Source organism: Bombina bombina, chromosome 2 (genome assembly GCF_027579735.1).
Source record: "Bombina bombina isolate aBomBom1 chromosome 2, aBomBom1.pri, whole genome shotgun sequence".
In the NCBI taxonomy this organism is placed as follows: domain Eukaryota; kingdom Metazoa; phylum Chordata; class Amphibia; order Anura; family Bombinatoridae; genus Bombina; species Bombina bombina.
Window position 1 is genome coordinate 312,843,155 of NC_069500.1, and position 27,435 is coordinate 312,870,589.

The 27,435-nt window shown below is 40.6% G+C and overlaps 1 protein-coding gene across 1 annotated transcript in view; it reads left to right on the forward strand.

Annotated features, from left to right (window-relative positions):
• SLC27A6 (solute carrier family 27 member 6) overlaps positions 1-27,435 on the forward strand; it is a 239,303-nt gene that overhangs the window by 34,101 nt on the left and 177,767 nt on the right. The window contains exon 3 of the mRNA XM_053701645.1: positions 23,124-23,282. Coding sequence (XP_053557620.1) covers positions 23,124-23,282 — 159 coding nt within the window. The remainder of the gene's footprint in view (positions 1-23,123; positions 23,283-27,435) is intronic.

Sequence of the window (27,435 nt, forward strand, 5' to 3'; positions counted from 1 at the left end):
GGTTTTGCAAGCCGTGGTGCCTTCCATTTAGGTGACCTGATTTGCTCCCTCCCTTCATCCGTGTCCTAAAGCTTTGGTATTGGTTCCCACAAGTAAGGATGACGCCGTGGACCGGACACACCTATGTTGGAGAAAACAGAATTTATGTTTACCTGATAAATTACTTTCTCCAACGGTGTGTCCGGTCCACGGCCCGCCCTGGTTTTTTTAATCAGGTCTGATAATTTATTTTCTTTAACTACAGTCACCACGGTACCATATGGTTTCTCCTATGCTAATATTCCTCCTTAACGTCGGTCGAATGACTGGGGTAGGCGGAGCCTAGGAGGGATCATGTGACCAGCTTTGCTGGGCTCTTTGCCATTTCCTGTTGGGGAAGAGAATATCCCACAAGTAAGGATGACGCCGTGGACCGGACACACCGTTGGAGAAAGTAATTTATCAGGTAAACATAAATTCTGTTTTTGGGGGGTTTTTGGGGCCAAACTGGGTACTGGCAGACAGCTGCCAGTACCCAAGATGGCGGTAATTAGGTAGGGGAGAGGGTTAGAGAGCTTGAGGGGGGATCAGGGAGGTTGGGGCTAAGGCAGGGGTCCATCACAGCTAAAATATTTTATTATTTTTATTTAAAAAAAAAAATAAAAACTCTTATTTAGTACTGGCAGACTTTCTGCCAGTACTTAAGATGGCGGGAACAATTGTGGGGTGGGGGAGGGAAGAGAGCTGTTTGGGAGGGATCAGGGGGTGGGATGTGTCAGGTGGGAGGCTGATCTCTAAAATTAACCCTGCAAGCTCCCTACAAGCTACCTAATTTAACCCCTTCACTGCTGGGCATAATTAACGTGTGGTGCGCAGCAGCATTTAGCGGCCTTCTAATTACCAAAAAGCAACGCCAAAGCCATATGTCTATTTCTGAACAAAGGGGATCCCAGAGAAGCTTTTACAACAATTTCTGCCATAATAGCACAAGCTGTTTGTAAATGATTTCAGTGAGAAACCTAAAATTGTGAAAAATGTTGTTTTTTTTTTTTTTTTTTTATTTGCTCGCATTTGGCGGTGAAATGGTGGCATAAAATATACCAAAATGGGCCTAGATCAATACTTGGGGTTGTCTACTACACTACACTAAAGCTAAAATTAACCCTACAAGCTCCCTAATTAACCCCTTCACTCCTGGGCATAAAACACGTGTGGTGCGCAGCGGCATTTAGCGGCCTTCTAATTACCAAAAAGCAACCCCAAAGCCATATAAGTCTGCTATTTCTGAAAAAAGGGGATCCCAGAGAAGCATTTACAACCATTTGTGCCATAATTGCAGAAGCTGTTTGTAAATAATTTCAGTGGGAAACCTAAAGTTTGTGACAAATTTTGTGAAAAAGTGAACTTTTTTTTTTTTTTGATCGCATTTGGCGGTGAAATGGTGGCATGAAATATACCAAAATGGGCCTAGATCAATACTTTGGGATGTCTTCTAAAAAAAAATATATACATGTCAAGGGATATTCAGGTATTCCTGACAGATATCAGGGTTCCAATGTAACTAGCGCTAATTTTGAAAAAAAGTGGTTTGGAAATAGCGAAGTGCTACTTGTATTTATTGCCCCATAAATTGCAAAAAAAGCAAAGAACGTGTAAACATTGGGTATTTCTAAACTCAGGACAAAATTTAGAAACTATTTAGCATGGGTGTTTTTTGGTGATTGTAGATGTGTAACATATTTTGGGGGTCAAAGTTAGAAAAAGTGTGTTTTTTTTCCATTTTTTTTTTTTATTAAATTATAAGATATGATGAAAATAATGGTATCTTTAGAAAGTCCATTTAATGGCGAGGGAAATTACAGCTAAACACAAACACTGCAGAAATGTAAAAATAGCCATTGTCATTAAGGGTAAGAAAATTGAAAAATGGTCCGGTCATTAAGGGGTTAAGGAGTATTTACAATCTGTAAAAAAAATATTTAAATATAGATGTGCCTTTTCTATGTATTTTATGATTTAATAAAACTCAAAATGCAGCACTTCCAACTCTCAGATGTGTCACTCGCCTTAAAGGGGTATGAAATAGTTTGAAATTGTTATGTAATATATTTAAATATGCATTATAATTTAATTTTGCACCATTTCCTGTAGTTTAAAAGGGACACTAAACTGCTGGGCAGGCCTACCCTAGAATGGTTACTACTCACTATGTTATTGTATTCCATTATGTTCCTGCAGCTCTTTTCAATTTTTTTTCTCCTGTTTTAATAGCTTAAAGGGCCATAAAACCCAAATGTTTAAACACTTGAAAGTGATGCAGCATAGCTGTAAAAAGCTGACTAGAAAATATCTCCTGAACATCTCTATGTAAAAAAGAAAGATATTTTACCTCAAAAGTTCCTCAGTAGCCACCTCCCATTGTAAAGGATTTTTAAGCAGCATTTTAGTGTGTCTGTCCTGGGACATCTGAAGGGATGAGCATCGTGCACTCTCATCTTATTTCACCAATCGGGTAAAGGAAGTTTACAATGAAATCTCATGAGAGTCAAGTCAAATCTCATGAGATCACAGTAAAAGTTCATGACCTCAGCACTGCTGATGCTGATTGGCTGCTGTTCATTTCTTCATTTTTTTAATTTTTTTTACCTGCAGCTGGGAGCAGGTGAAGTATAACTTTTTACACAGAACTTACTCTGCTGAGCTGAGGAGATTGTGAGGTAAAATAGCTTCCTTTTTTACATAGAGATGCTCAGGTGATATTTTCCTGTCAGCTTTTTACAGTTATACTGCATCAGTTTCACGTGATTTAACATATGAGTATTATGTCCCTTTAAAGGTACCAGATACTGAGGCTCTGCCTCTTAGTAATGTGCAGCTAGCTCCCAGTAATGCACTGGTGTTCCTTCAATAAAGGATACCAATAGGATGAAGCAAATTTGATAAAATAAGTAAATTAGAAAGGTGTTTGAAGTTGCATGCTCTATCTGAATCATGACAGAAAAAAATGGGTTTCAAGTCTTTTTTTAGGCAATTTTGTATGCCTCTAGGAGTACTTACTGCAAAAAGGTTGACATACATTTTCATACCTGTATAGGTTGCAAGTTAAAGGGACATTATATACTCATTTTTTCTTTGCATAAATGTTTTGTAGATGATCTATTTATATAGCCCATATAGTTTTTTTTTTTTTTTAAATAAATGTATAGTTTTGCTTATTTTTAAATAACAATGCTCTGATTTTCAGACTCCTAACCAAGCCCCAAAGTTTTATGTGAATACTGTCAGCTACCTTCTCCAGCTTGCTCCTGTTTGTGTAAAGGGTCTTTTCATATGTAAAAGAAGGGGGAGGGGGGAGTGTCTTATTTGCCACTTGCAGTGGGCTTTCCAGCTACCTTTTCAACAGAGCCAAACTGACAGCTTCTAAGTAAGTTTTTAAACTGTTTTATACTGGATTTTTATATCAGTATCTGTGCATCTTATTCTTTATAATAGTGTCTATTACATGCAGTTATATGAAAATGAGTGTATACTGTCCCTTTAAGGGCTCTCTCACTACTTAGCTCCATTTTTGTTTGAGGCAGAGAATCATTTCTACCTCCTAATCATTCCATGATTATAGTATTGCATAGACTTTCATCTTGTTAAAGTGTAAGCACTACACATGCTAAAGATAATGTTTCACTTGTTCCCGATCTTTGTCACTTCTTACTGGAGCAACAGTAATGTTAGATTGCAGAATAGAAAGGAAGCCTAATTAGAAAGTAAAAAACAGGCTTTGTATTTTTATCTGTAATAACCACCATGCTTATGCCAAAAAAACATTCTAAACTCTATGCTCTAGCAATTAATTGTATAACCTAAAATTATATGAAAACTTTCCAAGATTAGCTTTTATTTTATGTCATAAAAAAATGTAATATGCCATACGATAGCTAATATGTATGCCATACAATAGCTAATTTGCATGCCATAAGATAGCTAATATGTATGCCATACGATAGCTGATATGATAGCTAATCTGTATGCCATATGATATCTAATTTGCATGCCATAAGATAGCTAATATGATAGCTAATTTGTATGCTATATGATAGCTATTATGTATGCCTTACAATAGCTAATATGTATGCCATACGATAGCTGATGTGATAGCTAGTATGTATGCCATACAATAGCGAACATGTATGCCATACGATAGCTGATAGGATAGCTAATATGTATGCCATAAGATAGATAATATGATTGCTAATATGTATGGCATATGATAGCTAATATGTATGCCATAAGATAGCTAATATGTATGCCATACGATAGCTAATATGATAGCTAATATGTATGCCATACGATAGCTAATATGATAGCTAATATGTATGCCATACGATAGCTAATATGTATGCCATACGATAGCTAATTTGATAGCTAATATGTATGCCATACGATAGCTAATATGTATGGCATACAATAGCTAATATGTATGTCAAAAGATAGCAAATTATAATAGCTAATATGTATGCCATACGATAGCTGATGTGATAGCTAGTATGTATGCCATACAATAGCTAATATGTATGCCATACGATAGCTGATAGGATAGCTAATATGTATGCCATAAGATAGCTAATATGATAGCTAATATGTATGCCATACGATAGCTGATAGGATAGCTAATATGTATGCCATAAGATAGCTAATATGATAGCTAATATGTATGCCATAAGATAGCTAATATGATAGCTAATATGTATGCTATACGATAGCTGATATGTATGTGATATGAAAGCTGATATGTATGTGATACGATAACTAATATGATAGCTAATATGTATGGCATACGATAGCTAATATGTATGCCATACGATAGCTAATTTGCATGCCATAAGATAGCTAATATGATAGCAAGTATGTATGCCTTACAATAGCTAATATGTATGCCATACGATAGCTGATATGATAGCTAGTATGTATGCCATACCATAGCTGATATGATAGCTAGTATGTATGCCATACGATAGCTAATATGTATGCCATACGATAGCTGATATGATAGCTAGTATGTATGCCATACGATAGCTGATAGGATAGCTAATATGTATCCAACCAGAAAGAAAGAGCAATGAGCAGCAACGATGAAGTAAAATAAAACGTAGCTTTTATTGATGCATAGGCATTAAAAGTTCATGGAGGTGCAAAGATACAAGTGAAATATGACAGTATACGCGTTTCGGCGTTGTGCCGTAATCACTACTGCTAAAGAACACTCGATGTGCTTGATTTAAAAAGGGTGTGTAAACCCCCTATTGGTTAAAACATATTCAAATAAGGATACTCCTTCATGACATCACACAATTGTATCTAATGAGACACTGAACCTGTCAGAAAATTGTCTAACACAACGAACAATAATAAGTTCGACCCTGGGTCCTAGAGCTCATATATTATTATATGTATATATATATATACGCATTAATCCTGTTGCAATGGTTAACATATATTTTAAACCTAGTATAAATAGCAAGATGAGCAAGATATAACAAATCGCTCAAGTGGAATAAATGTATATAACAAAATGAGCAAAAAAGGGACATTTGTTCGTAAGTGTATGTTAAACGATACTTGTATGTTGTATACACAATAAATAGGTCTTCTACAGTACTTTAAACTTTAGTGTAATAGAACAAACACCTTTATATATAAACAAAGGGTGTAAGTAACACCTAAGTGTGTGCATACTATTACCACTAGAGGGAGAATACTACGCAGACAGCAGACCTATTAATAAAATGTATAGGAAACTTTCCCTGATGGATGGATTATTCCCAATAATTGATTAAATCGTACTCTGCATTAAGGCCAAGTGGTAGTTTGGTGGAAAGTTTAAAAATCCAAAGCATCTCGCGCTTTTCAAGGAGCTTTTGTCTATCCCCCCCCTTTTCGGAGTTGGTATATGATCTATGGCTTGCCATTTGAAAGAAGCATCATCTTGATTGTGTTTGATACAGAAGTGTTGGACTATAGGTGAGGATGATTTCCCCACTCTAATGGTAGACAAATGTTCCCTGATACGAGACCTTACGTCCCGTGTCGTGAGCCCTACGTACTGAACCTTGCACAGAGTGCAGGTTATGAGATATATTACAAAATGAGATGTACAGTTTAAGCAAAAATTTATCTCATATGTGCGTTGTGTTACACAGGACGTAAATGTGTCAGATGTAATTGTGTAGTCGCAGGGTTTGCACCTACTGTTCCCACATTTAAACATACCCTTGTGGGTGAGCCATGAGCTCACTGTTGCCCGAGGGTGGCTCAAAACAGTAGGTGATAAGTAATTACCGAGAGTTTTATTCCTGCGATAAGAACACCTCATCCCTTCAGCCACACAATTGGTCAATTTATCGTCTGCTACAAGGAGTCTAAAATGTTTTTTAACAATACTACATATTTCGTTATAGTCATTACTGTAGTCAGTCACAAACGTTACTTTGTTTGTATTGTGTGTAGTTTTTTTTGTTGTTGTTTACTATTCTTTTCTCATGTAGCATTGGTATTCGATCCATACCCTGTACCTCCCTAGCTGCCCTATTGATGACTTTTTTCGGGTACCCCCTATCTTTCAAGCGATCTACAAGATCCTTTTGGTGTTCCATATACACTCCTTCTGTCGAGCAATTTGATGTTTTCTTGTCAATCGCTTGTCTAATCGCATGGCGATGATTGGCCATTCTATCTCGAAATGTAGTAGAGGTCTTCCCCACATAGACAAGCGAACATGGACACATTAGTATGTATACAACATACGTACTCATACATGACAATCTGTGTAGAATCTTGTATTTTCTCCCAGTGTGTGGGTGGTGAAAGAACATCCCTGTTAACATACTATTGCACGTAGTGCAGTCCCCACATCTATAGCAGCCAACTTTTTTCCTGCTGTCCAGCCAAGTACCTTTTTCATAGCACTTCACAGGGTCATTCTGGACAAGTAAATCCTTCAAATTGGGTGCTCTCTTATAAGCCATCCGTGGGGCTGATGTGTGCAGGAATGGTAGTGATTTGTCAGTATTGATAATGTCCCAGTTCTTCTTGACCGATTCAGACAATATTTTGGACACGGGGTTGAACGTGGTAACAAAGTTAATGATATCGCTATTGTTTTCTACTTTATCAGTAGGATCATGTGGTTGTAGCAGGGATATTTGATCATCCCCGGCCAGGTTGGTTTGCACCTGTGTTATCAGTTTTCTTGCATATCCTCGTTGCTCCAATTTCTTAATCATTTCATCCTCCTGTACTCTTCTAGTCTCTCTTAGTGTGTTATTGCGGGCCACCCGCGTGAGTTGAGAGGATACCACACTCTTTTTTTGATGTTCAGGGTGAAAACTTGTGGATAGCAACAATGAGTTTCTATCCGTCGGTTTTGAATATAAGGAGGTAGAAAATTTGTAACAATCATCCTCTGTATAAACAGATATGTTTAGATCTAGGAATGGTATGCTCATCCTGTTATGGGCCACTTTAAATCAAATAGTTGACTCAAGCTGATTTAAGCTGTCAACCCACTGTCCTAGGGATTCCTCTGACCCTCTCCATACCAAAAACACATCGTCAATATACCTGACGTACAGTTTAATTTTATCAATTGTGCGAATGTGCATGACCATAGTCTCATACCAAGACATATACAGATTGGCGTATGCGGGAGATGTTTAAATGTGGGAACAGTAGGTGCAAACCCTGCGACTACACAATTACATCTGACACATTTACGTCCTGTGTAACACAACGCACATATGAGATAAATTTTTGCTTAAACTGTACATCTCATTTTGTAATATATCTCATAACCTGCACTCTGTGCAAGGTTCAGTACGTAGGGCTCACGACACGGGACGTAAGGTCTCGTATCAGGGAACATTTGTCTACCATTAGAGTGGGGAAATCATCCTCACCTATAGTCCAACACTTCTGTATCAAACACAACCAAGATGATGCTTCTTTCAAATGGCAAGCCATAGATCATATACCAACTCCGAAAAGGGGGGGGGATAGACAAAAGCTCCTTGAAAAGCGCGAGATGCTTTGGATTTTTAAACTTTCCACCAAACTACCACTTGGCCTTAATGCAGAGTACGATTTAATCAATTATTGGGAATAATCCATCCATCAGGGAAAGTTTCCTATACATTTTATTAATAGGTCTGCTGTCTGCGTAGTATTCTCCCTCTAGTGGTAATATTATGCACACACTTAGGTGTTACTTACACCCTTTGTTTATATATAAAGGTGTTTGTTCTATTACACTAAAGTTTAAAGTACTGTAGAAGACCTATTTATTGTGTATACAACATACAAGTATCGTTTAACATACACTTACGAACAAATGTCCCTTTTTTGCTCATTTTGTTATATACATTTATTCCACTTGAGCGATTTGTTATATCTTGCTCATCTTGCTATTTATACTAGGTTTAAAATATATGTTAACCATTGCAACAGGATTAATGTGTATATATATATATATATATATATATATATATATATATATATATATATATATATATATATATATATATATATATATATATATATATATATATATATATATATGAGCTCTAGGACCCAGGGTCGAACTTATTATTGTTCGTTGTGTTAGACAATTTTCTGACAGGTTCAGTGTCTCATTAGATACAATTGTGTGATGTCATGAAGGAGTATCCTTATTTGAATATGTTTTAACCAATAGGGGGTTTACACACCCTTATTAAATCAAGCACATTGAGTGTTCTTTAGCAGTAGTGATTACGGCACAACGCCGAAACGCGTATACTGTCATATTTCACTTGTATCTTTGCACCTCCATGAACTTTTAATGCCTATGCATCAATAAAAGCTACGTTTTATTTTACTTCATCGTTGCTGCTCATTGCTTTCTTTCTGGTTGGATTTCTATGCCCTAAAGAGCAGCAACACTTCCTAAGTGGCAAGCCGTGGAGTCGGCTGTTTGGTGAGAGGATTCACAGCATCGATATCTGGAGACTAGCATTGGCTCAGACGCACAGGCCCACGGACGCACCTCCTGTTTCCAGTTCTCCCATTGGTTCACAGAGTATTGTGGTCATTTCCGGTTTTGACGGCTCTACAGAAGCTAGCGGCTGCACATCGGTGCAGCGTCTCTTCACCGGGACCTACTGTGACGAAGCCTGGTCTTCGCAAGGACAACTGGAGAACCAAGGATTGATAAACAGCAGTTGAGGTGTGGGGCGGTCGAGTACAGCATCTGTAACGGAGCCTGGACTTCGGAAGGACAGATCGGTGAGTGCACTGAGCCGGCTTATAATTACAGATATTGTTTGGCAAGTACTGTTTTCTATAATTGCACAAGGGGTTCACTCTCCCCATTGCCATCGTGGACATTCGATGGCAACAGCAATCAGTATCCACATGAAGGGGAAGTTTCCGATTTAATCTGGAACTTTTTTACTTGCTTTATACATTGGCTGTTTTCCATTGAATTAATACTCACCATTTACCATACTGAGTGATTTCTATGCCACACTAATCTCTTGCTCATCCTGCTATTTGGTTCATTTATTTAGCTAATATGTATGCCATACGATAGCTGATAGGATAGCTAATATGTATGTAATGCCACACAATAGCTAATATGTATATGATATGAAAGCTTATATTATGTGATACGATAGCTAATATGATAGCTAATATGTATGTTACACGATAGCTAATATGTATATGATATGAAAGCTTATATTATGTGATACGATAGCTAATATGTATATGATATGAAAGCTTATATTATGTGATACGATAGCTAATATGTATGCCAGAAGATAGCTAATCATTTTATTAACATGGAGCCTGAGAAAAGTACTTAGTGTCTTGTAAAGTCAAGTGAAAAGAGTCATTGTTACAATGCTATGCTGAGACTCCCCCACTGCATGCTACATTAAGTGAATTGCCATAGTAACCAGGATTGTTATGAACAAATGCATTGTACTGCATAGAATTGTGTACATTCATTTCAATGCAGCACAATTAAACATACATAGAAGTGTCATATTTAGTTTAAGGCATTTACTTATAGTACTTTCTGCAAACTGCATTATAGGCTTACAACATTATGCATTATTTGTTTTTTACAGCTTCTAGTCGCTAAAAAATAAGTATGTTAAGCATTGTAAAGTAGTGTAAAAGTGATGTATTTTGATACATAGGCCCCTTAAAGTGCGTCTAGAGAGATAGATACAGAAGCCTCTCCCTTCCACTATCAGTGATCAGCAGGGAGTGATGCCAGACACTTTGCTTCCAAGATGAGCTAAGTTTAGGGTGGGTGTTACATGGGGGTGAATATTTATTAAATATATAAAATTGTTTATTTAAACTAAATTTAAAAAAAAATATTTTTTTTTGTTTTTTTTTATATAAATAAATTGAAGGTAGTAGATCTGTTATCCCATCTATCCACTACCCTGACAAGTGAGATGATCTCTCCCAGATTGTAGTGAAAGGTGATGCGTTTGAACGTAAAAGCTGTGACACACTGCAAGCGATGTGGTGCCCGCATCGCTTCTGAAGATCAAATATTTCATCACTGAGCGCTCAGCTACGCGACCTGATGCAGCAGAATGCTCAGAAATGAAAAGGCAGGATACACTAAGTACGCACAGCCGCATGTACACACTGCGCGCCGCTCCGCTTGCAGTGTGTCACAGCCTTAAAGTCGCTCTTCCACCCTTACATACACACCTAAAACACACACAGACATTCTTTTGTTGTGCTGTGTTCCATCATTCCTACACACTTTATATTGCCTTATGCACACACAAAGCTTTCTCCTACCCTCAAACACACTCACTAGGCACCCACCATAATGTACACCTGCCAGATGCCCTGACCCCAGACACTATCCCATTGTTATGCGCCCAGGCAATATCCAACCCTTTCACTCTTCCCCATTGCAAACCTATCCAGGCTTCCTTCTATTCTTAAACGTGCAGACCATTCACTCTTTACTAAAATTCCTAGGCACCCTCTCACACTCGTATGCACTCACCCCCTGACCCCTCTCACACTTATGAACACAACCCCAGGTACCTCTCACACTTGTACACACACCCTTAGGCCCCTCTTTCACAGGTATGCGCACACCCCCCAGGCCCCTCTCACACTTACACCCCCCCCCCCTCAGGCACCTCTCACACTTATGCACCCCCCCACTTATGCACACAACCCCAGGCCCCTCTCATACGTATGCACACACCCTCCGGCCCCTCTCACATGTATGCACACACCCCCATGCCCCTCTCACACGTATGCACACACCCCCATGCCCCTCTCGCACTTATGCACACACCCACCCTGCCCCTCTTATACGTATGTGCACACCCCCAGGCCCCTTTCACACTTACGCACACACCCTCGGACCCCTCTCACACCTTTGCACCCCCCCCACTTATGCACACACTGCCAGGCCCCTCTCACACGTATGCACACACCGCCAGGCCCCTCTCACACGTATGCACACACTGCCAGGCCCCTCTCACATGTATGCACACACTGCCAGGCCCCTCTCACATGTATGCACACACTGCCAGGCCCCTCTCACATGTATGCACACACTGCCAGGCCCCTCTCACACGTATGCACACACCGCCAGGCCCCTCTCACACTTATGCACACACACTCAGATCCCTCTCACACTTATGCACACACTCCTTTAGGCTCCTTTCACACTTATACACACACACACACACACACCCAGGCCCCTCTCACACTTATGCACATTCCCTCAGGACCCTCTCACACTTATGCACACCTCTCCAGGCTCCTTTAACACTTATATACACACACACACACCCTCAGGCCCCTCTCACAACTATGCACCCCCCAATTATGCATACACCCCCAGGCCCCTCTCACACTTATGCACACACTCTCAGGCCCCTCTCACACTTATGCGCACACCCTCAGGCCCCTATCACACGTATGCACTTTTCCTGGCCCCTCTCACATGTATGCACTCACCCCCACGCCTCTCACACGTATGCATAACCCCCCTGGCCCCTCTCACTTGTATGTTCACACACTCAGGCCCCTCTCACATGTGTATACACACACATTCAGGCCCCTCTCACATGTATGCACTCACCCCCAGGCCCTCTCACATGTGTATACAGTCACACTCAGGCCCCTCTCACATGTATGCACGCACCCCAGGCCCCTCTCACACGTATGCATAACCCTCCTGGACCCTATCACACGTATGCACCCCCCCCCCAGACCCCTCACACTCATGCACATGCTCAGCTTTTTTTAAACAATGGAAAGAGTCCAAAGCTGCATTCATTAGTTTTGGGAAAATAAGAACCTGGCCACCAGGAGGAGGCAAAGACAACCCAGCCAAAATGCTTAAATACTCCTCCCACTCCCTCAAACCCAGTCATTCTTTGCCTTTCGTCCCCGGTGGATGGCAGAGAAGTGTCAGCATTTTTGTTTTTGTCTCTTATGGAGGGTAGTACTCTTCGGCATGGGACAGGAGTTTTAAGTAGTCCTGTCAGTCTCTCAGTGAGGGCTTGGATGAAATTTAGTCCGGAGATGCAGGTAGTTTCTTTCTGTCCATGTCGGAGGCGATGCTACTATCCATCACACTTGAAGGGCCGTGTTCCTGTTCCATGGTGTAGATTCCGGTAAGATCGTTTCATTTTTCTTTATTCGTCAATGTACTGTAATGTGAATGTTTCCCGAGAGGCTACCACCTTGCGGGTCTAACTTATACATAAGGGTCTCATTGAGTCTCTTTTAGTATCTTGGAATCAAGGGTTAATATCTCCTGAGGGGGGTTATTGAACAGAGGGGGTTTATAATCATGTTTTTTATGTGATTTAACCTGCTTATGTGTGATGTTTACAGGGCTCGTGGTCAGAACATTGAGTCCTTTGAAAGTGACGCAGCCTTTTGGTTGGGCACACTGTTTTTGAATGTACGGTTCACCTTGTGTTCGGGCGTGGATACGTTCCGTTTTTCCATTTCCGCATTCCTGACCGCGTGGTGAAGGAAATTTTCTAGTCTGCAGGGGTCTGGTCATAGGAGGTGGTGAGTGCCCCAGCCATTGGGGGTGTCAGGTGCCGTTTTTACTTCTTTAGTCCATATTTAAATATCCTCTATCCCGTTATGGAGGATTCTGATGCTGAGACTGTGTTAATTCAGATTCAGTTACGGAGGATTCTAATACTGAGACTATTTTTTGATTTTAGATTCAGATTCTGTGTCCGTTGATGAATCTGGAGTGGCCTCGTTGACACCTGTCAACCAGCTTTGTTCTGTATGCCATTTCAGAGCGCCTGGTTCCTCGGGCTCGGGGAATCAAGGGACTGCTGAGCCATCCACCTCTGGGGGTCCTGTCCTTTAAGAGGCGAATTCCCTACCAAATCATACTTCTGCACATAACATGCGGGTAACCCAGTTTATGGTTCCTCCATGCGGGGTGGCGTGTCCCCCCCCCCCCACGGAGGTTGCAGCACGTTTTCGCTTCCTCGTAATGTTGGCAATTTGTTCATCTGCAGAGTCCAGACGTTTCTTTGAGAATGTACTCGTGCCCTATTGTCCTGGGCCTTTCACCTTGGGTAGGGCCTCTACAGTTCCCCGCAGGTGTAACTGTCCCTGAGTGTTGTGCCTTTGGTTACAGGATTGCGCGCCTTCGCGTATTGCTCAGACATGTTTTTCAGTTATTGAATGACCCTATCATTACCAGATACGGGGATTTTCAGTCTGATAATTCGAATGGTGCTCCTTATTAGACATGTGAGGATGAAGTAATCTCCTGATTGTCATTTGTTTGAGATCTTTCCCAGTTTTGAAAGATAGGGCTCCGTTTGACTGGTCCTGCGGGTAGGCCTGTGTCTTTTTGGGCGTTAACCTCCGGGTTGCCTTATATTTTATTTTTATCCGATGGGATGTCTTTTATTTGTTTTTGTTTCCTTCGTGAACCTTCTGGGATTGATACTCTTTCTTACTTCTTCGGAAGTTGTTTTAGACATGTTAGTCCTATGTTAAAAATGTCTGTTTTCTGTTTTTCCCCTATGAAGGAGAATTTATGCAGCTTGCCGGTAGGACCCTAGGTGCAGGCTGGTTCTGTCGGATTTGTTCGGTCTTGCAGCTGTTCAGACACGTGGTGCTGTTCTGCTTGGCTGGTTCAGTAGAAGCACAGAGTGCTTAGGTTATCATAGTTTTTCATGTTCAACTAAGCGTTCGAGAGGACCTGTGGGTCCGTGAGGTGAGACGAGATGTTTCAGTCCTTACAGCCTTAAGTCATAGATGGCCGGGCATGGGAGTTTTCCACTGCGTCACTCTATCTGATATCTGATTTCATCAGAACTTAGAGTTTTCCTCCCACATGTGGTGGAGGGCTGGAGGGCTTAACGCCCCTTACAGCAGTTGAGCAGTTTGGCCTTCATTTTTAGGCCTCTGGATTTGTCCTTTTGGACTTGATCCAACAGCTTGTACAGGATAGCTGTCTAGCATGCGGAAGGTTTGCAGTTTAAATCCAGTTGCAGCTTTTGACACCTTGCAGGTGTACACATAATACTTGGTTTTACTTACCTGTTTTACTTGTTTTAATGTATGCTCTTGATAAAGACGTGTAATACGTTGAAACGCGTTGAGCAAATAAAACCCTTTATCTATTGTTGAAAGATTGTCAAGATCTTGTTTTGCTGTGCTGAGCTGGAATCTCCTTATTTATGGAGTAAGTTACTACATTTTTTCAATTATACACTGGATACTTTTGTCATTTGGGTCTCTATTCATTTATAGTCCACTTTTGGATAAACCTGGATATTCAGTATTTGACTCGAGGAACCTGTGGACTCTTGCCATCTGACGCTACGTTCCCTTTCAGCTGTAAAGATTCATCTTATGGAGTGAGTATACTGCACCCATATTAATTGGCTTCAATATATGCATCAAGCCTTTTTTCTCTTCACTTACTAGAGAAAATCACTCAATAGACCAGCACCATCTACTACTACTATCTATCTGTACACATAAGCTGTTTGTATTGTATCTAGATGCAGCTCTTACTCTTTGACATGTGCTGTCTGTATGAGTTATAAGAGACCCTTGGATCTTCTTCCATTGTCTCCGGGTGAGTTAAATCTCCTTTTAGGGATCTGTGTTTCCGGGTGATGGTTGTTCCCTGCAGGGACTTTGTTTAGCTCAGAGTTTTCCAGAGCTGGGTAGGCTTAGTGCCTTTCTCTTCCTCTGCTTGTGCGTAGGTGATAGGGAGACTAGTCCTGCTAGTAGGATTTATTTTTTACCTCAAGGTTTCCCTTGGTTGTCCTGAGGCTCTGAGAAGTATCTTCATACGACTTCTAGCCTTTCTCCTTGGAGTGTTGGACTTGGCTAGGGGTGGTTCCTTCCTTTAGTCAGGGCTTTCAAGTTCTTCTCGCTATCCGGATTCTCTGGATATGCATCAATACCCTTGTGTCTGACTTTTTGGCCAGTTGGGGTGTTTAGTTCTAGGGTAAGGTTTGCCTGAACTATTAGGTGCTTGGATCTGTTTTTCTCCTTGAGAATTCCTTTTGCTGAGGCTTCGCTTGGCCTTTTTCCTGACCCAGTCTTGGGTGGTTTTGGAATCTTGGATCTCAGGGCTAGTTGGGGTGTTCCATGGTAGTGGGAACTGGGGCTATGTTCTTGCTCCATCTACCTAACCTGGTCATGGTTGGCCAGGATTTCGGAGTATTTTGTCATCTGGTGGTTAGCCATGTGGCTTGAGCCTCAAGGGTGGTTGGTTCATACCCAGCTGCTTGTATTGGATGTCCAATTTTTGTGCGCCTTAAGGTTGCATTCCCCTGTTCAGCTTGCCTGTGTTCCCATGGCTGTGCTTGGGGATTCTCCTGGATGGGAGGCAGAAAGGTGGGATTGGTTCCCCCGGGTTCTTGCTGGCTCCAAGCAGACTTGTTGGGCCTTTTATTTTGTTAGATCCTTAGGTCTATGGCCTTGTTGTCTGTTTTCAGGGTCGGGTTGTACTTGTACTCTGTGGGGATGGCTATGCTATCCTTACGCTTGTTCCTGTACCTGTTTTGGAATTCTTTTGTTCCCCTGTTTTGGATCCCTAAGGCTGGTTTGGTCCAGCTGGCTGTGGGTCTGCAGGTCAGGATGGCCGAGCGGTATATGGAGCTGCGTTCGGTCGCAGTCTCCTTTGGATGTGTGAGCTTTGTTGAGTCTATTCTGTTAGCTTAGTCTGCTAGGGTATATATTTTCCTTTTAACTGGCTCCATTGATTTCAGAAGAAAGTTTACTCTTCCTTCGAGTTCTGAGGGTATACTCTCTTTCTCTGGGGGCCTCTTTTTGAGGTTTTGTGTTCCCTTTTTAGGGACTTGTGCTTGGGTCCAGCGACTTAGGTTGCCTGGAGCGTGCCCTTTGTCTGGGGTTGCTTTTACGGTCTGTTTCTTGATTGACTGTTCTTCCTCGCAAGTATCCTCTGTGCCATCCTGTTATGGACTCTGTGTTCTCAAACTTGGGGTTTCTCACCTGGGTATATTACACACTTTTTCATGGTCGAATGCCTTGGTATTCTTGACACTGGGAGGACTTTGCCTTTTCAGTTGCAATTCGTGCTTGCAGGATGTTGGAGAGACGTCTGTTCTGTCTCTGTGCCCGGTCTTGTCCCGGGTTTCGCTTGGTATAGGTGTGGCCTCCTTTCCCTGTTTGGGCCCCTTTGTGTCTCTGAGCTGGGCTCACTTGTGGAGGTGTTCATTTTTTGTATTAGGGGACCTTTCGGTTTCCTTGGTTCTCCTTTGCCTTGTTCCCTTGGGTTTTTCAGCTGGTGTCTCCTTCATTTGTGGAGATGAGACTGTTTGTTTGTTGGGCGACGGTGTCTCCTGGAGGACTGTTGGCTCAGTCGAGTCCGTTTACGGTCTCTGGTTTGGCTTCTGGACTAACTGCAAGTCAGTGTCATTGGGGCTTTTCCTCTTAAAGTTTTCTCGGCTTCAGAAGAAGCAGAGTTTTTTTATCGGGTAGAGGCTCAGGCTTGGTGCCCTCAGTATGGGCCGCCTATTGTACCCTCCCGTCTTGGCATTTAGTGTCCTCTATAGCTTGGGTATTGTTTTTCCAAAAGTAATGAATGCAGCTATGGACTCTTTCAATTTAAGAAGAAAAACATACATTTTTCTTACCTGATAATTTCCTTTTCTTCTGATGGAAAGAGTCCACAGCTCCCCACCCGTAATTGTATGTAGGGCATCCTTCTGGCACCTTTCACCCTGATATTTCTTCTACTGTCCCTTGTAGAAGGGAGGGGGAGGAGTATTTAAGCTTTTGGCTGGGTTGTCTTTGCCTCCTCCTGGTGGCCAGGTTCTTATTTTCCCAAAAGTAATGAATGCAGCTGTGGACTCTTTCCATCAGAAGAAAAGGAAATTATCAGGTAAGCATAATTTGTTTTTTCCATTCTTACTCACAGACATGCAGTTGCTTATACCACCCTTGTGAACATGCTCAGGAGTTTCTGTACTTTTGCAACCCTGCCAGTCATTCTCTTTCTCTTAAGCACACCCACCAAGCTCTCTCCTGCTTATCTAAACCCACAGTCTTTCCCACTCTTCTGAATACATTTCCTGGTGCTCTCCCACCCTAGTCACAGACCACAGACTCTTGACCTTTCTTACAAACTCACAGGTGATCTTCTACTCTAGTAAACAACCACAGTTGCTCTTCACCTCCTGCACTCACCTAGAGGTACTCCTACAATTACGCACACTCCCAGGTGCTCATACACACACTGCACACATACTTGCCTTTTCTGATATTTGATATGGCTTGAAGTATGCACTTTAAAAGGGACAGTAAACCTTGTTTGCAGTCAGGTTTATCCACACTCATAATGTTGGTATAAAGTAAATTTTTGGGGAAATATATGTAACAGTGTTGGCCTTGAGAAGTCTGCTACAGAGCTAAATTATACGAAAAGTAGGCAAAATAAATAATGTTTGTTTTGTTTTTTGACTATTTATAAGTTAACCTTTTATTTAAAAAAATCAAGGTGTTTACTGTCCCTTTAAGGAAATTTTTATTTATTTTTAATTGTAAAATTGAGTGTCATATCAAAAGACTTTGACAAGATTTATCATGAGGTGAATGCCTTGAAGCTGTTCACACCACTTCTTCATAAACTCTCACGCCAATTTGGAGTTTATGAATGTATTTGCATGCAGTACATATGGTGACATTTCGGGTCCACGGACCCCTTCCTCAGACCAAACAGATCTGAGAAACGGGTTTGTGGACACCCGAAATGTCACCGTATGTACTGCATGTAAATAAATTTAGTTTTTATAAATTCAGTTCTGTGTTGTGTGTGTGTGTGATATTATATATATAAAAATAACAGACTTGCACTCGCTGGTCATTTTAGTAAAATATTTCACTAAAATGACCAGCGAGTGCAAGTCTGTTATTTTTCTATATTGATTCCCACTAGCACCCTGGCAGTTGCTACTAAGTGAGTGCACATCTTTGCTACTGATTTATATATATATATATTCTGTAAGCTCTTTGCTTGTTTTTATTTCTCTATCACCAAAATGTGGCCATATGAAACTCGAAAATTGTATTTTGTGATTCAGACAGAGCCTACAATTGAGAAAAAAATTAAAAAATAATCCATTTTATTTCTATTGTAAAATGTGCTTTGTTCCCATAGTGTTCTTTGTTTAAGAGATACCTAGGTAGGTGTCTGGAGCAATACATAGCAGGAAATAGTGCTGTCATCTAGTGCTCTTGCAAACAGATAACATACTTGCAAAACTGCTGCCATATAGTGCTCCAGACACATGCATGCTCCTGAGCTTAGGTCTCTGATTTTTAACAAAAAGATACTAATAGAACAAAGAACATGTAATAATAGAAGTCAATTAGAAAGTTGTTTAAAGTTGCATGCTCTATCTGAATCATGAAAATATGTGGGTTTCATATCCATTTAAGTGTAGTTAAACTTGAAAATGTTGTCATAAAAGTATTAACATACACACAATAGTCGGAGATAGAACAGAGGGAGAGAAGGGGAAAGAGAGAAAAGTAGAGGGAGAGAGAGAAAAGGAGGGAAAACAGAAGGGGGAGAGAGAGAAGGGGGAAGATGGAGAGAGGGAACGGAGAGAAAATAAAGGAAGAGAGATGGGGAGAAAACAGAGGGAGAGAACAGAAAATATAGAGATCAAGAGAGAGAGAGAGATAGGGCAAGAGAACAGAGGGAGAAGTGAGGGAGGGAGAACAGAGGGAGGGAGTGAGGGAGAACAGAGGGAGGGAGTGAGGGAGAACAGAGGGAGGGAGTGAGGGAGAACAGAGGGAGGGAGTGAGGGAGAACAGAGGGAGGGAGTGAGGGAGAACAGAGGGAGGGAGTGAGGGAGAACAGAGGGAGGGAGTGAGGGAGAACAGAGGGAGTGAGGGAGAACAGAGGGAGTGAGGGAGAGCATTAAGGAGTGAGGGAGAGCATTAAGGAGTGAGGGAGAGCATTAAGGAGTGAGGGAGAGCATTAAGGAGTGAGAGAGGGAGAGCATTAAGGAGTGAGAGAGAGGGAGAGCATTAAGGAGTGAGGAAGAGCATTAAGGAGTGAGAGAGAGGGAGAGCATTAAGGAGTGAGAGAGAGGGAGAGCATTAAGGAGTGAGAGAGAGGGAGAGCATTAAGGAGTGAGAGAGAGGGAGAGCATTAAGGAGTGAGAGAGAGGGAGAGCATTAAGGAGTGAGAGAGAGGGAGAGCATTAAGGAGTGAGAGAGAGGGAGAGCATTAAGGAGTGAGAGAGAGGGAGAGCATTAAGGAGTGAGAGAGAGGGAGAGCATTAAGGAGTGAGAGAGAGGGAGAACATTAAGGAGTGAGAGAGAGGGAGAACATTAAGGAGTGAGAGAGAGGGAGAACTCATAGAGAACAGAGGGAGGGTGTGTGTGTGTGAGAGAGAGAGAGAGAGAGAGAGAAGGAAAACAGAGGGAGGGAGAACAAATGGAAGTTAGAGGGAGGGAGAACAAATGAAAGTTAGAGGGAGGGAGGGAGAACAAATGGAAGTGAGAGACAAATGGAAGTGAGAGAGGGAGGGAGAACATTAAGGAGTGAGAGAGGGAGAACATTAAGGAGTGAGAGAGGGAGAACATTAAGGAGTGAGAGAGGGAGAACATTAAGGAGTGAGAGAGAGGGAGAACTCAGAGAGAACAGAGGGAGGGTGTGTGTGTAAGAGAGAGAGAGAAGGAAAACAGAGGGAGGGAGAACAAATGGAAGTTAGAGAGAGGGAGGGAGAACAAATGGAAGTTAGAGAGAGGGAGGGAGAACAAATGGAAGTTAGAGAGAGGGAGGGAGAACAAATGGAAGTTAGAGAGAGGGAGGGAGAACAAATGGAAGTGAGAGAGGGAGGGAGAACGGAGTGAGAGAGGGAGAATAGAGAGAGGGAACAGAGGGAGTGAGAGAGAGAGAGATGGAGAACAGAGAGAGAACAGAGGGAGTGAGACAGAGGGAGAGGGGGGAGAGAGAGAGAGAGAGAGAGAGAACAGAGGGAGTGAGAAAAAGAGGGAGAACAGAGGGAGGGAGAAAGAGAGGGAGAGAGAACAAATGGAAGTGAGAGAGATGGAGAACAGAGAGAGGGAGGGAGAAAGGGAGGGAGAACAGAGGGAGTGAGAACAGAGGCAGGGAACAAAAGAAAAAGAACAGATGAGAGAGAACATGTTAGAAATAAATTAATAGACTTTTCCAACAGATGTCAATCTAAAAGGTTTTATCCACACTAAAACTACAGTTTAGCTGAACTCTCACTATTCACATGCAAGTCACTTTATTTACCAATCCACAACTACTGCATCTATTTATTGTTCTCCGATTAAAATAAATTATAGTTAGGTAAACGTCAGATTATTACATAGACAAACAAATGTAACGTAACATTTTTACAGTGCAGTAAATATGCACATAATAAATGCTCATCTAACAAGCTCTGCTACACGTAACAAAAACATACCTGACACTTTTATCTTCCTAATTAAAAAGCAGACTGGACCAAAACAAGAGATCAACAGCAACACAGCGTTTCAAAAATGAGTAATAATTAATACAGTAGCAATAAAATGGACAACAGTCCAGAAAACATGGGCTAACCGGTAAAACAATAAATCTGACTATACAAGGTGTACAAAACTCAACATATAGTTACATTAAGTCAATTTAAGTCCTTATGAATGGAGTAAGGAATCTTTGATCTATGGTATACAGGATGATTCCTCTTCCAGATGATTCCACCACAATGGCTGAGTACACAGAGAAAAAAGAGGGCGCCCATTAGTGCAATATGTTTGTACGATCCTTATCCAACACAATAATGTATGATACTCACAAATGATAGCGCACGTATAAATGTGCTGTGCAGACCGGCTGAACTATTAGAAGCTGTCCAGCTCGCCTATACTCCCGGATCTGATATACTCTGTCAGGAATCTCGTGTCTTTCTGATGGTACTACGTCAGCAGTGATTGGAAACCCATCCCACAATAGTAGTGTATATTTAACGTGAGAGAGCCCACAGCAGCTGCAAAACAGATTACCAAACTCCCACAGTAACACGGATTGTAGCATAAATGTACAATTAAGTTAATAAAAGCATAAACGACACGTTAAACAATCTATCTAACTACACGTTTCTTAGTTAACACTAACCGTTTCTTCAGGTGAAACGGTTAGTGGTAACTGAGAAACGTGTAGCACAACTCTCCAAGTCAAGCACCATTAAAATAAAATGAATTCCTTTCAAAGGCTGTGTGCGCTCCCTCCGAAAAGAGTGTGCACGTGTACACCTTAGAGCACTGGTTTTCAAACCTGTCCTCAGACCTCCCTAACAGGCCACGTTTTGAGGATATCTGAACTGGAGCACAGGTGAAACAATCTGCTTATTAGTAACCATGGGTATTTTACCTGCTCTCATCCAAGGTAATCCAGAAAACCTGGACCGTTGGGGAGGCCTGAGGTCAGGTTTGAAAACCAGTGGCTTAGAGGAAACCATGCCCCTATTATTCTGCACATGCTGCTGTACTCCCAACCACTTAGAGAACGTAATTCCCACGGGCCACTATGGGAGTGTTAATGCCCTGGATGAGCAGCTAACACATATTGTAACATTCAGTTTACAAATGAATTAACTGAGATGGGGTGTGATTTAGAGTGCAATATAAAGCTGAGTTTGTATTTTTTATTTTTGTATTCTTGTGGAAATGTGATATAACTTGTATAGGCTTTTGTAGATTTTGAGCCTCAATGTCACCATCAGATTAAAAATAAAGGGTCATAAAAGTCAAACTACAAGTTCCATGATTCAGATAGATCATGCAATTTTAAGATTATATTCAATGCGATTGTATTATCAAACTGACTTTGTTTTCTTGGTGTTGAATAGCATCCTTAAGCAGGCTCAGGAGCAGAAATGCACTACTGGAAGTTGATTGGTAGCTAGGTACATATGCCTCTTGTCATTGGCTCACCAGATGTGTTAGTTTTTGGCCCATTTAGTGCATTGCTGCTTTGGAGCTGACTTTATATATGTATTCAACCTCTTTGCTCTGAGATTAAACACAGTTATGTGCTAGCAGTAGAACAATGATAAATGCTGTTGCAAATTAGAGCATTGTATTTTTACACTTTTATGTCCTTTTAATGATGACTCATCTGCGCTCTTCTGTTCTAGAGTTTGTGCTCCAGTGATTGAAACATTATTTAATTCATTAAAGAGATAGGAAAGTAAAAAATAAACAATAAGCAATAATCAGAGCATGTAATTTTAAGACACTTTTATAATCACTTTTCAAAAGTGCTTTGTTCTGTTGGTATCCATTGTTGAAACTGAATATGCACATATCCTACACTAGTGTGAGCTCAGTGTTGATTGGTGCCTCCATGCATTTGTCTCTTGTGATTGGCTAACTAGATCTGTTCAGCTAGCTGCTAGTAGTGCAATGTTTCTTCAGAAAAGGATAACAAGAGAATGAAGCATATTTATTAATTAAAGTAAATTTAAATATTGTTTAAAATTGTATGTTCTATCCAAATCATGAATTCATTTTTTGGGGTTTCCTTTCCCTTTAAACATTGAATATACTTTTCATTGCAGGTCTTCCAAAAGCAGCTGTTATAAGCCAACTCCAGGCACTAAAAGGGGCTGCTGGAATATGGGCTTTTGGTGGAAAACCAGATGATATTGTGTACGTCACGCTACCTCTCTATCATAGCGCTGCCTCCATTATTGGAATAGGAGGATGTATCTATTTGGGTATGCCTGTGTCTTCAGTACTGTATTTTATTTTTATATTGTCAAATATTACTTTTTTGTTTAGACTTTTTTATTGAACAAACTGAAAACATTTGAAGAACAATTGAAGTAGTTATTGTACAGTTATTTACACACATTTTAATATGATATCAAATATAAAAAGCTCTAAAGTAAAGAAGCATCATAATGGGACAGTAAAGTCAGACTTAACAGGATTGGATAGAGCATAACATTTAAAAAAACTTTCCAATTTACTTTTATCAATTTTGCAGAGTTCTCTTGTATCCTTTGTTAAAAAAGAATCCTAAATGAGCTTAGGAGCGTGCATGTGCATCTGGCAGCAGTGTTTGCAACAATGTTTAAATCAATGCTATTCATAGTTACATACACTGCTGCCACATAATGCTACAGACACTCTATAGCAGCAAAAGTTGCTTTAACAAAGGATACCAAGAGAATTAAGCAAAATTGATAATTAAAGTAAATTGGAAAGTTTTTTTTTTTAACCCTTTAAGGGCGTATGACAATATGTGGTCATCATCTGCACAATGTATTTACTGTGGATGATGACCATGTGTCGTTGTGGGGGCTTTCTTAGCTCATTGCGCCACCCCTTCTCTCTTACGTAATCCCTGGTGGATACGGTTCTGGCATCAACCAGGGACTAAATAACTAAAAAGTACACAACATATTCTCTAACAGGCCATTAAAAAGGCCTAGAGACCCCCAATACCCCTTTTATAAAGAATAAAACCCCTATATAAGTGTTAGTAGCCAGGTGATTACTTTGGTAATAATGATCACCTGGCATGAATAAATAGACATTTATTTGCATAAAGGCTCATGGGAGCCCCTATGTGCAGATCAAAGCTACATAAATATACCTAAAGGCCCTCATTCATATAAGGATAACTCCTTTTTACTGTAAAGTTTAGAGGAAAAACACACACACACTATTGTTTATAACTTTGTTTATTCAAATTTTAATTAAATAAATGCTTTTCACACTTTTCTTGCAGGTTTCTTACACAAAATGATATACACATAAAATAATGGTATAGTTTGAATCTGATGGGTCTCCTGGTAAAAAAAAAAAAAGATAAAGATATATAATTTGTGTTAGTTTCTCACTAAAAATACAGTATGGCCAAAATGTGAGTGATATCTAGAAACTGCAAAACAGCTCAGCACAGGTGTGGAAATGGCTCAGCAGTTTAAGGGTTAAAATAGATTTTATCTTACTAAAAAGGAGAGCGAAAAATATTAGAGAATACAATAATCCTCTAAAAAAGAAAGGGAATAAAAATGGCACACGAGGTGAATTCAACAATTTATTAAACTCATATAGCATTTACAAAAGAAGTTTGCCCAAAGGGTATAGCATAGGTTTTACCATAGATGTACCATGACATAGGATGAATGGTACATCTATGGTAAGACCTATGCTATACCCTATGCATGCACTAAAATACAATCTTTGATGTGGATTATTGCTCTTATAGCACGTTATTGGTACATCTTGGTAAGAAAGCATACAAAGTACTAAGGGTGAGGCGTTGCTCACTACCTGTGTGAATATAAAGTGGAGTGGAACTGATAGCTTGCTATATAAAGTTTGGTACATCTGTGGTAAGATCACCTGTATACTTTGTATATGCTCACTATGCAATTTGCTGCCTAAGGTACATCTCTTGGTAAGAACGGGTATATAATATCCATTACGAAGATTTCTGCATTTGCAAACAAAATATCCAGTGTGAGGCGTTGGTTATTATCTGTGTGAACACATGGTGTAGCAGAATGGCCTGCTTGGTACATCTATGGTAAGATCAGATATGTATCCCACACACGCCTAAAAGTTGCAATCATTTGCTTAAAAGTATATCTTTTGATTCAAACGGATACATTGTATTCAGTATGAAGATTGCTTTGTCTTGCTAACAGCATGGCCTGTCCAATCAGGTGATTTTTGGAGGCTGACCCCTCCCATTTCTACATTCATCATAGGGAGGAGGTGAATTAACTTTTGTTAGTATTGCATGAACTTTATATTTGCTTGCTTGCTCATGTATATGTATATGTTTCTCTGTTTTGTTCCAAACTGTATACATTTACTCTGTGATCACAGGTTATTATAAATTGGATTCATAAGAGGATTATTTAATCTGTATTGTATCCTGCCATTTGTTCAAGCAAGGCTATGTATGCCTGTGATGCTAGATACAATTCATTTGATGTTTAATTTTCTTGTACTTTGCTATATGCGACTGATATAGAATAAATAAATAAATATATATATATATATATAAAAAATCACATATTAATGCAGCTCTGTGGTGTTACTTTACCTCTGCATGTATAAGTGATATATTAGAGCTCTACCTGTTTTGGATTTTATAGCTATCCGATACAGGAAATGGTACTAATTGTGTGATTTAATGATACAGGCTTGTATTATATTGATATGAGATGTAGTTCTGGTTTTAATTTGTATATAGTGGTGTGGTTGCATGTTTCTGCTCTATTTTTGAGATGGCAGGGCATGTTTGGGCAAACTCCTTTTGTAAATGCTATATGAGTTTAATAAATTGTTGAATTCACCTCTTATGTGTGCCGTTTTTATTCCCTTTTCTCTTACGTTGGTGTGCCCGGTCCACGGCTTCATCCTTACTTGTGGGATATTCTCAATCCCTACAGGAAGTGGCAAAGAGAGCACACAGCAGAGCTGTCCATATAGCTCCCCTCAGGCTCCGCCCCCCAGTCATTCTCTTTGCCGCTCTAACAAGTAGCATCTCCACGGGAGGGTAAAGAGTTTGTGGTGTTAGATTTGTAGTTTTTATTTCTTCTATCAAAAGTTTGTTATTTTAAAATAGTGCCGGCTTGTACTATTTACTCTGAAGCAGAAAGAGATGAAGATTTCTGCTGAGAGGAATATGATTTTAGCACCAGTAACTAAAATCTATTGCTGTTCCCACGCAGGACTGTTGAATAAAGGAGAACTTCAGTTGGGGGGAACAGTTTGCAGGCTTAACTGCTTCAGGTATGATCAATCATTTTTCTAACAAGACCCAGTAATGCTAGAAGACTGTCAGAAATCCCCACAGGGGTAGGTAAGCCATTTTTCTTAGACTCTGTATAAAATGATGGCTTAAATTAAGGGCTTAATTTCTGGTTGACACTATTTTGGGCTTAATCGATTGCTTATTAGCATGATTTAAGTATGGATATGGTGTTTTTTGAGACTTCTAAAACGCTTATGGGTTTTTTATTCGCCTGGCACTTGATTAGACTCCTAATCTACCTCAAAGGCCCCAGCACTCTGTAATGAAGAGGGAGGGGGCCTCATTTTCGCGCCTCAATTGCGCAGTTGTTTTTGACTAGACAGTTCATGCAGCTTCACGTGTGGAGTCCAGAGACCTCAGAGGGGACTTCAGAGAGGCTTATTTCTCCTTCAAATAATCCCTAAGGAAGGTAAAAGCCACAGTAGAGGCTGTGGCATCGTGCTTAATATTCCTTTCAAGGGTAAGACCCTATTTGGGCCAGAGTTGAAAGAGATTATTTGAGATATCACTGGGGGAAAGGGCCATGCCCTTCCACAAGATAGACCTTTCAAAGCTAAAAACAAGTCTAATTTACGTTCCTTTCGCAATTTCAGGAACGGACCTGCTTCTACCTCTACAGCCACTAAGCAAGAGGGTAACGATTCCCAGTCCAAACCAGCATGGAAACCCCTGCAAGGCTGGAACAAGGGTAAACAGGCAAAGAAGCCTGCTGCTACCAAGACAGCATGAAAGGGTAGCCCCCGATCCGGGACCGGATCTAGTAGGGGGCAGACTCTCTCTCTTTGCTCAGGCCTGGGCAAGAGATGTTCAGGATCCCTGGGCATTAGAAATTGTCACTCAGGGGTACCTTCTGGAATTCAAGAACCTTCCTCCAAGGGGAAGGTTCCACATTTCTCGCTTGTCTTTAGACCAGACAAAGAGACAGGCATTCTTACGTTGCGTAGAAGACCTTCTAAAAATGGGAGTGATACACCCAGTTCCAACAGCAGAACAAGGACTGGGTTTTTACTCAAACCTGTTTGTAGTTCCCAAAAAGGAAGGAACTTTCAGGCCAATCCTGGACTTAAAAATCCTAAACAAATTCCTCAGAG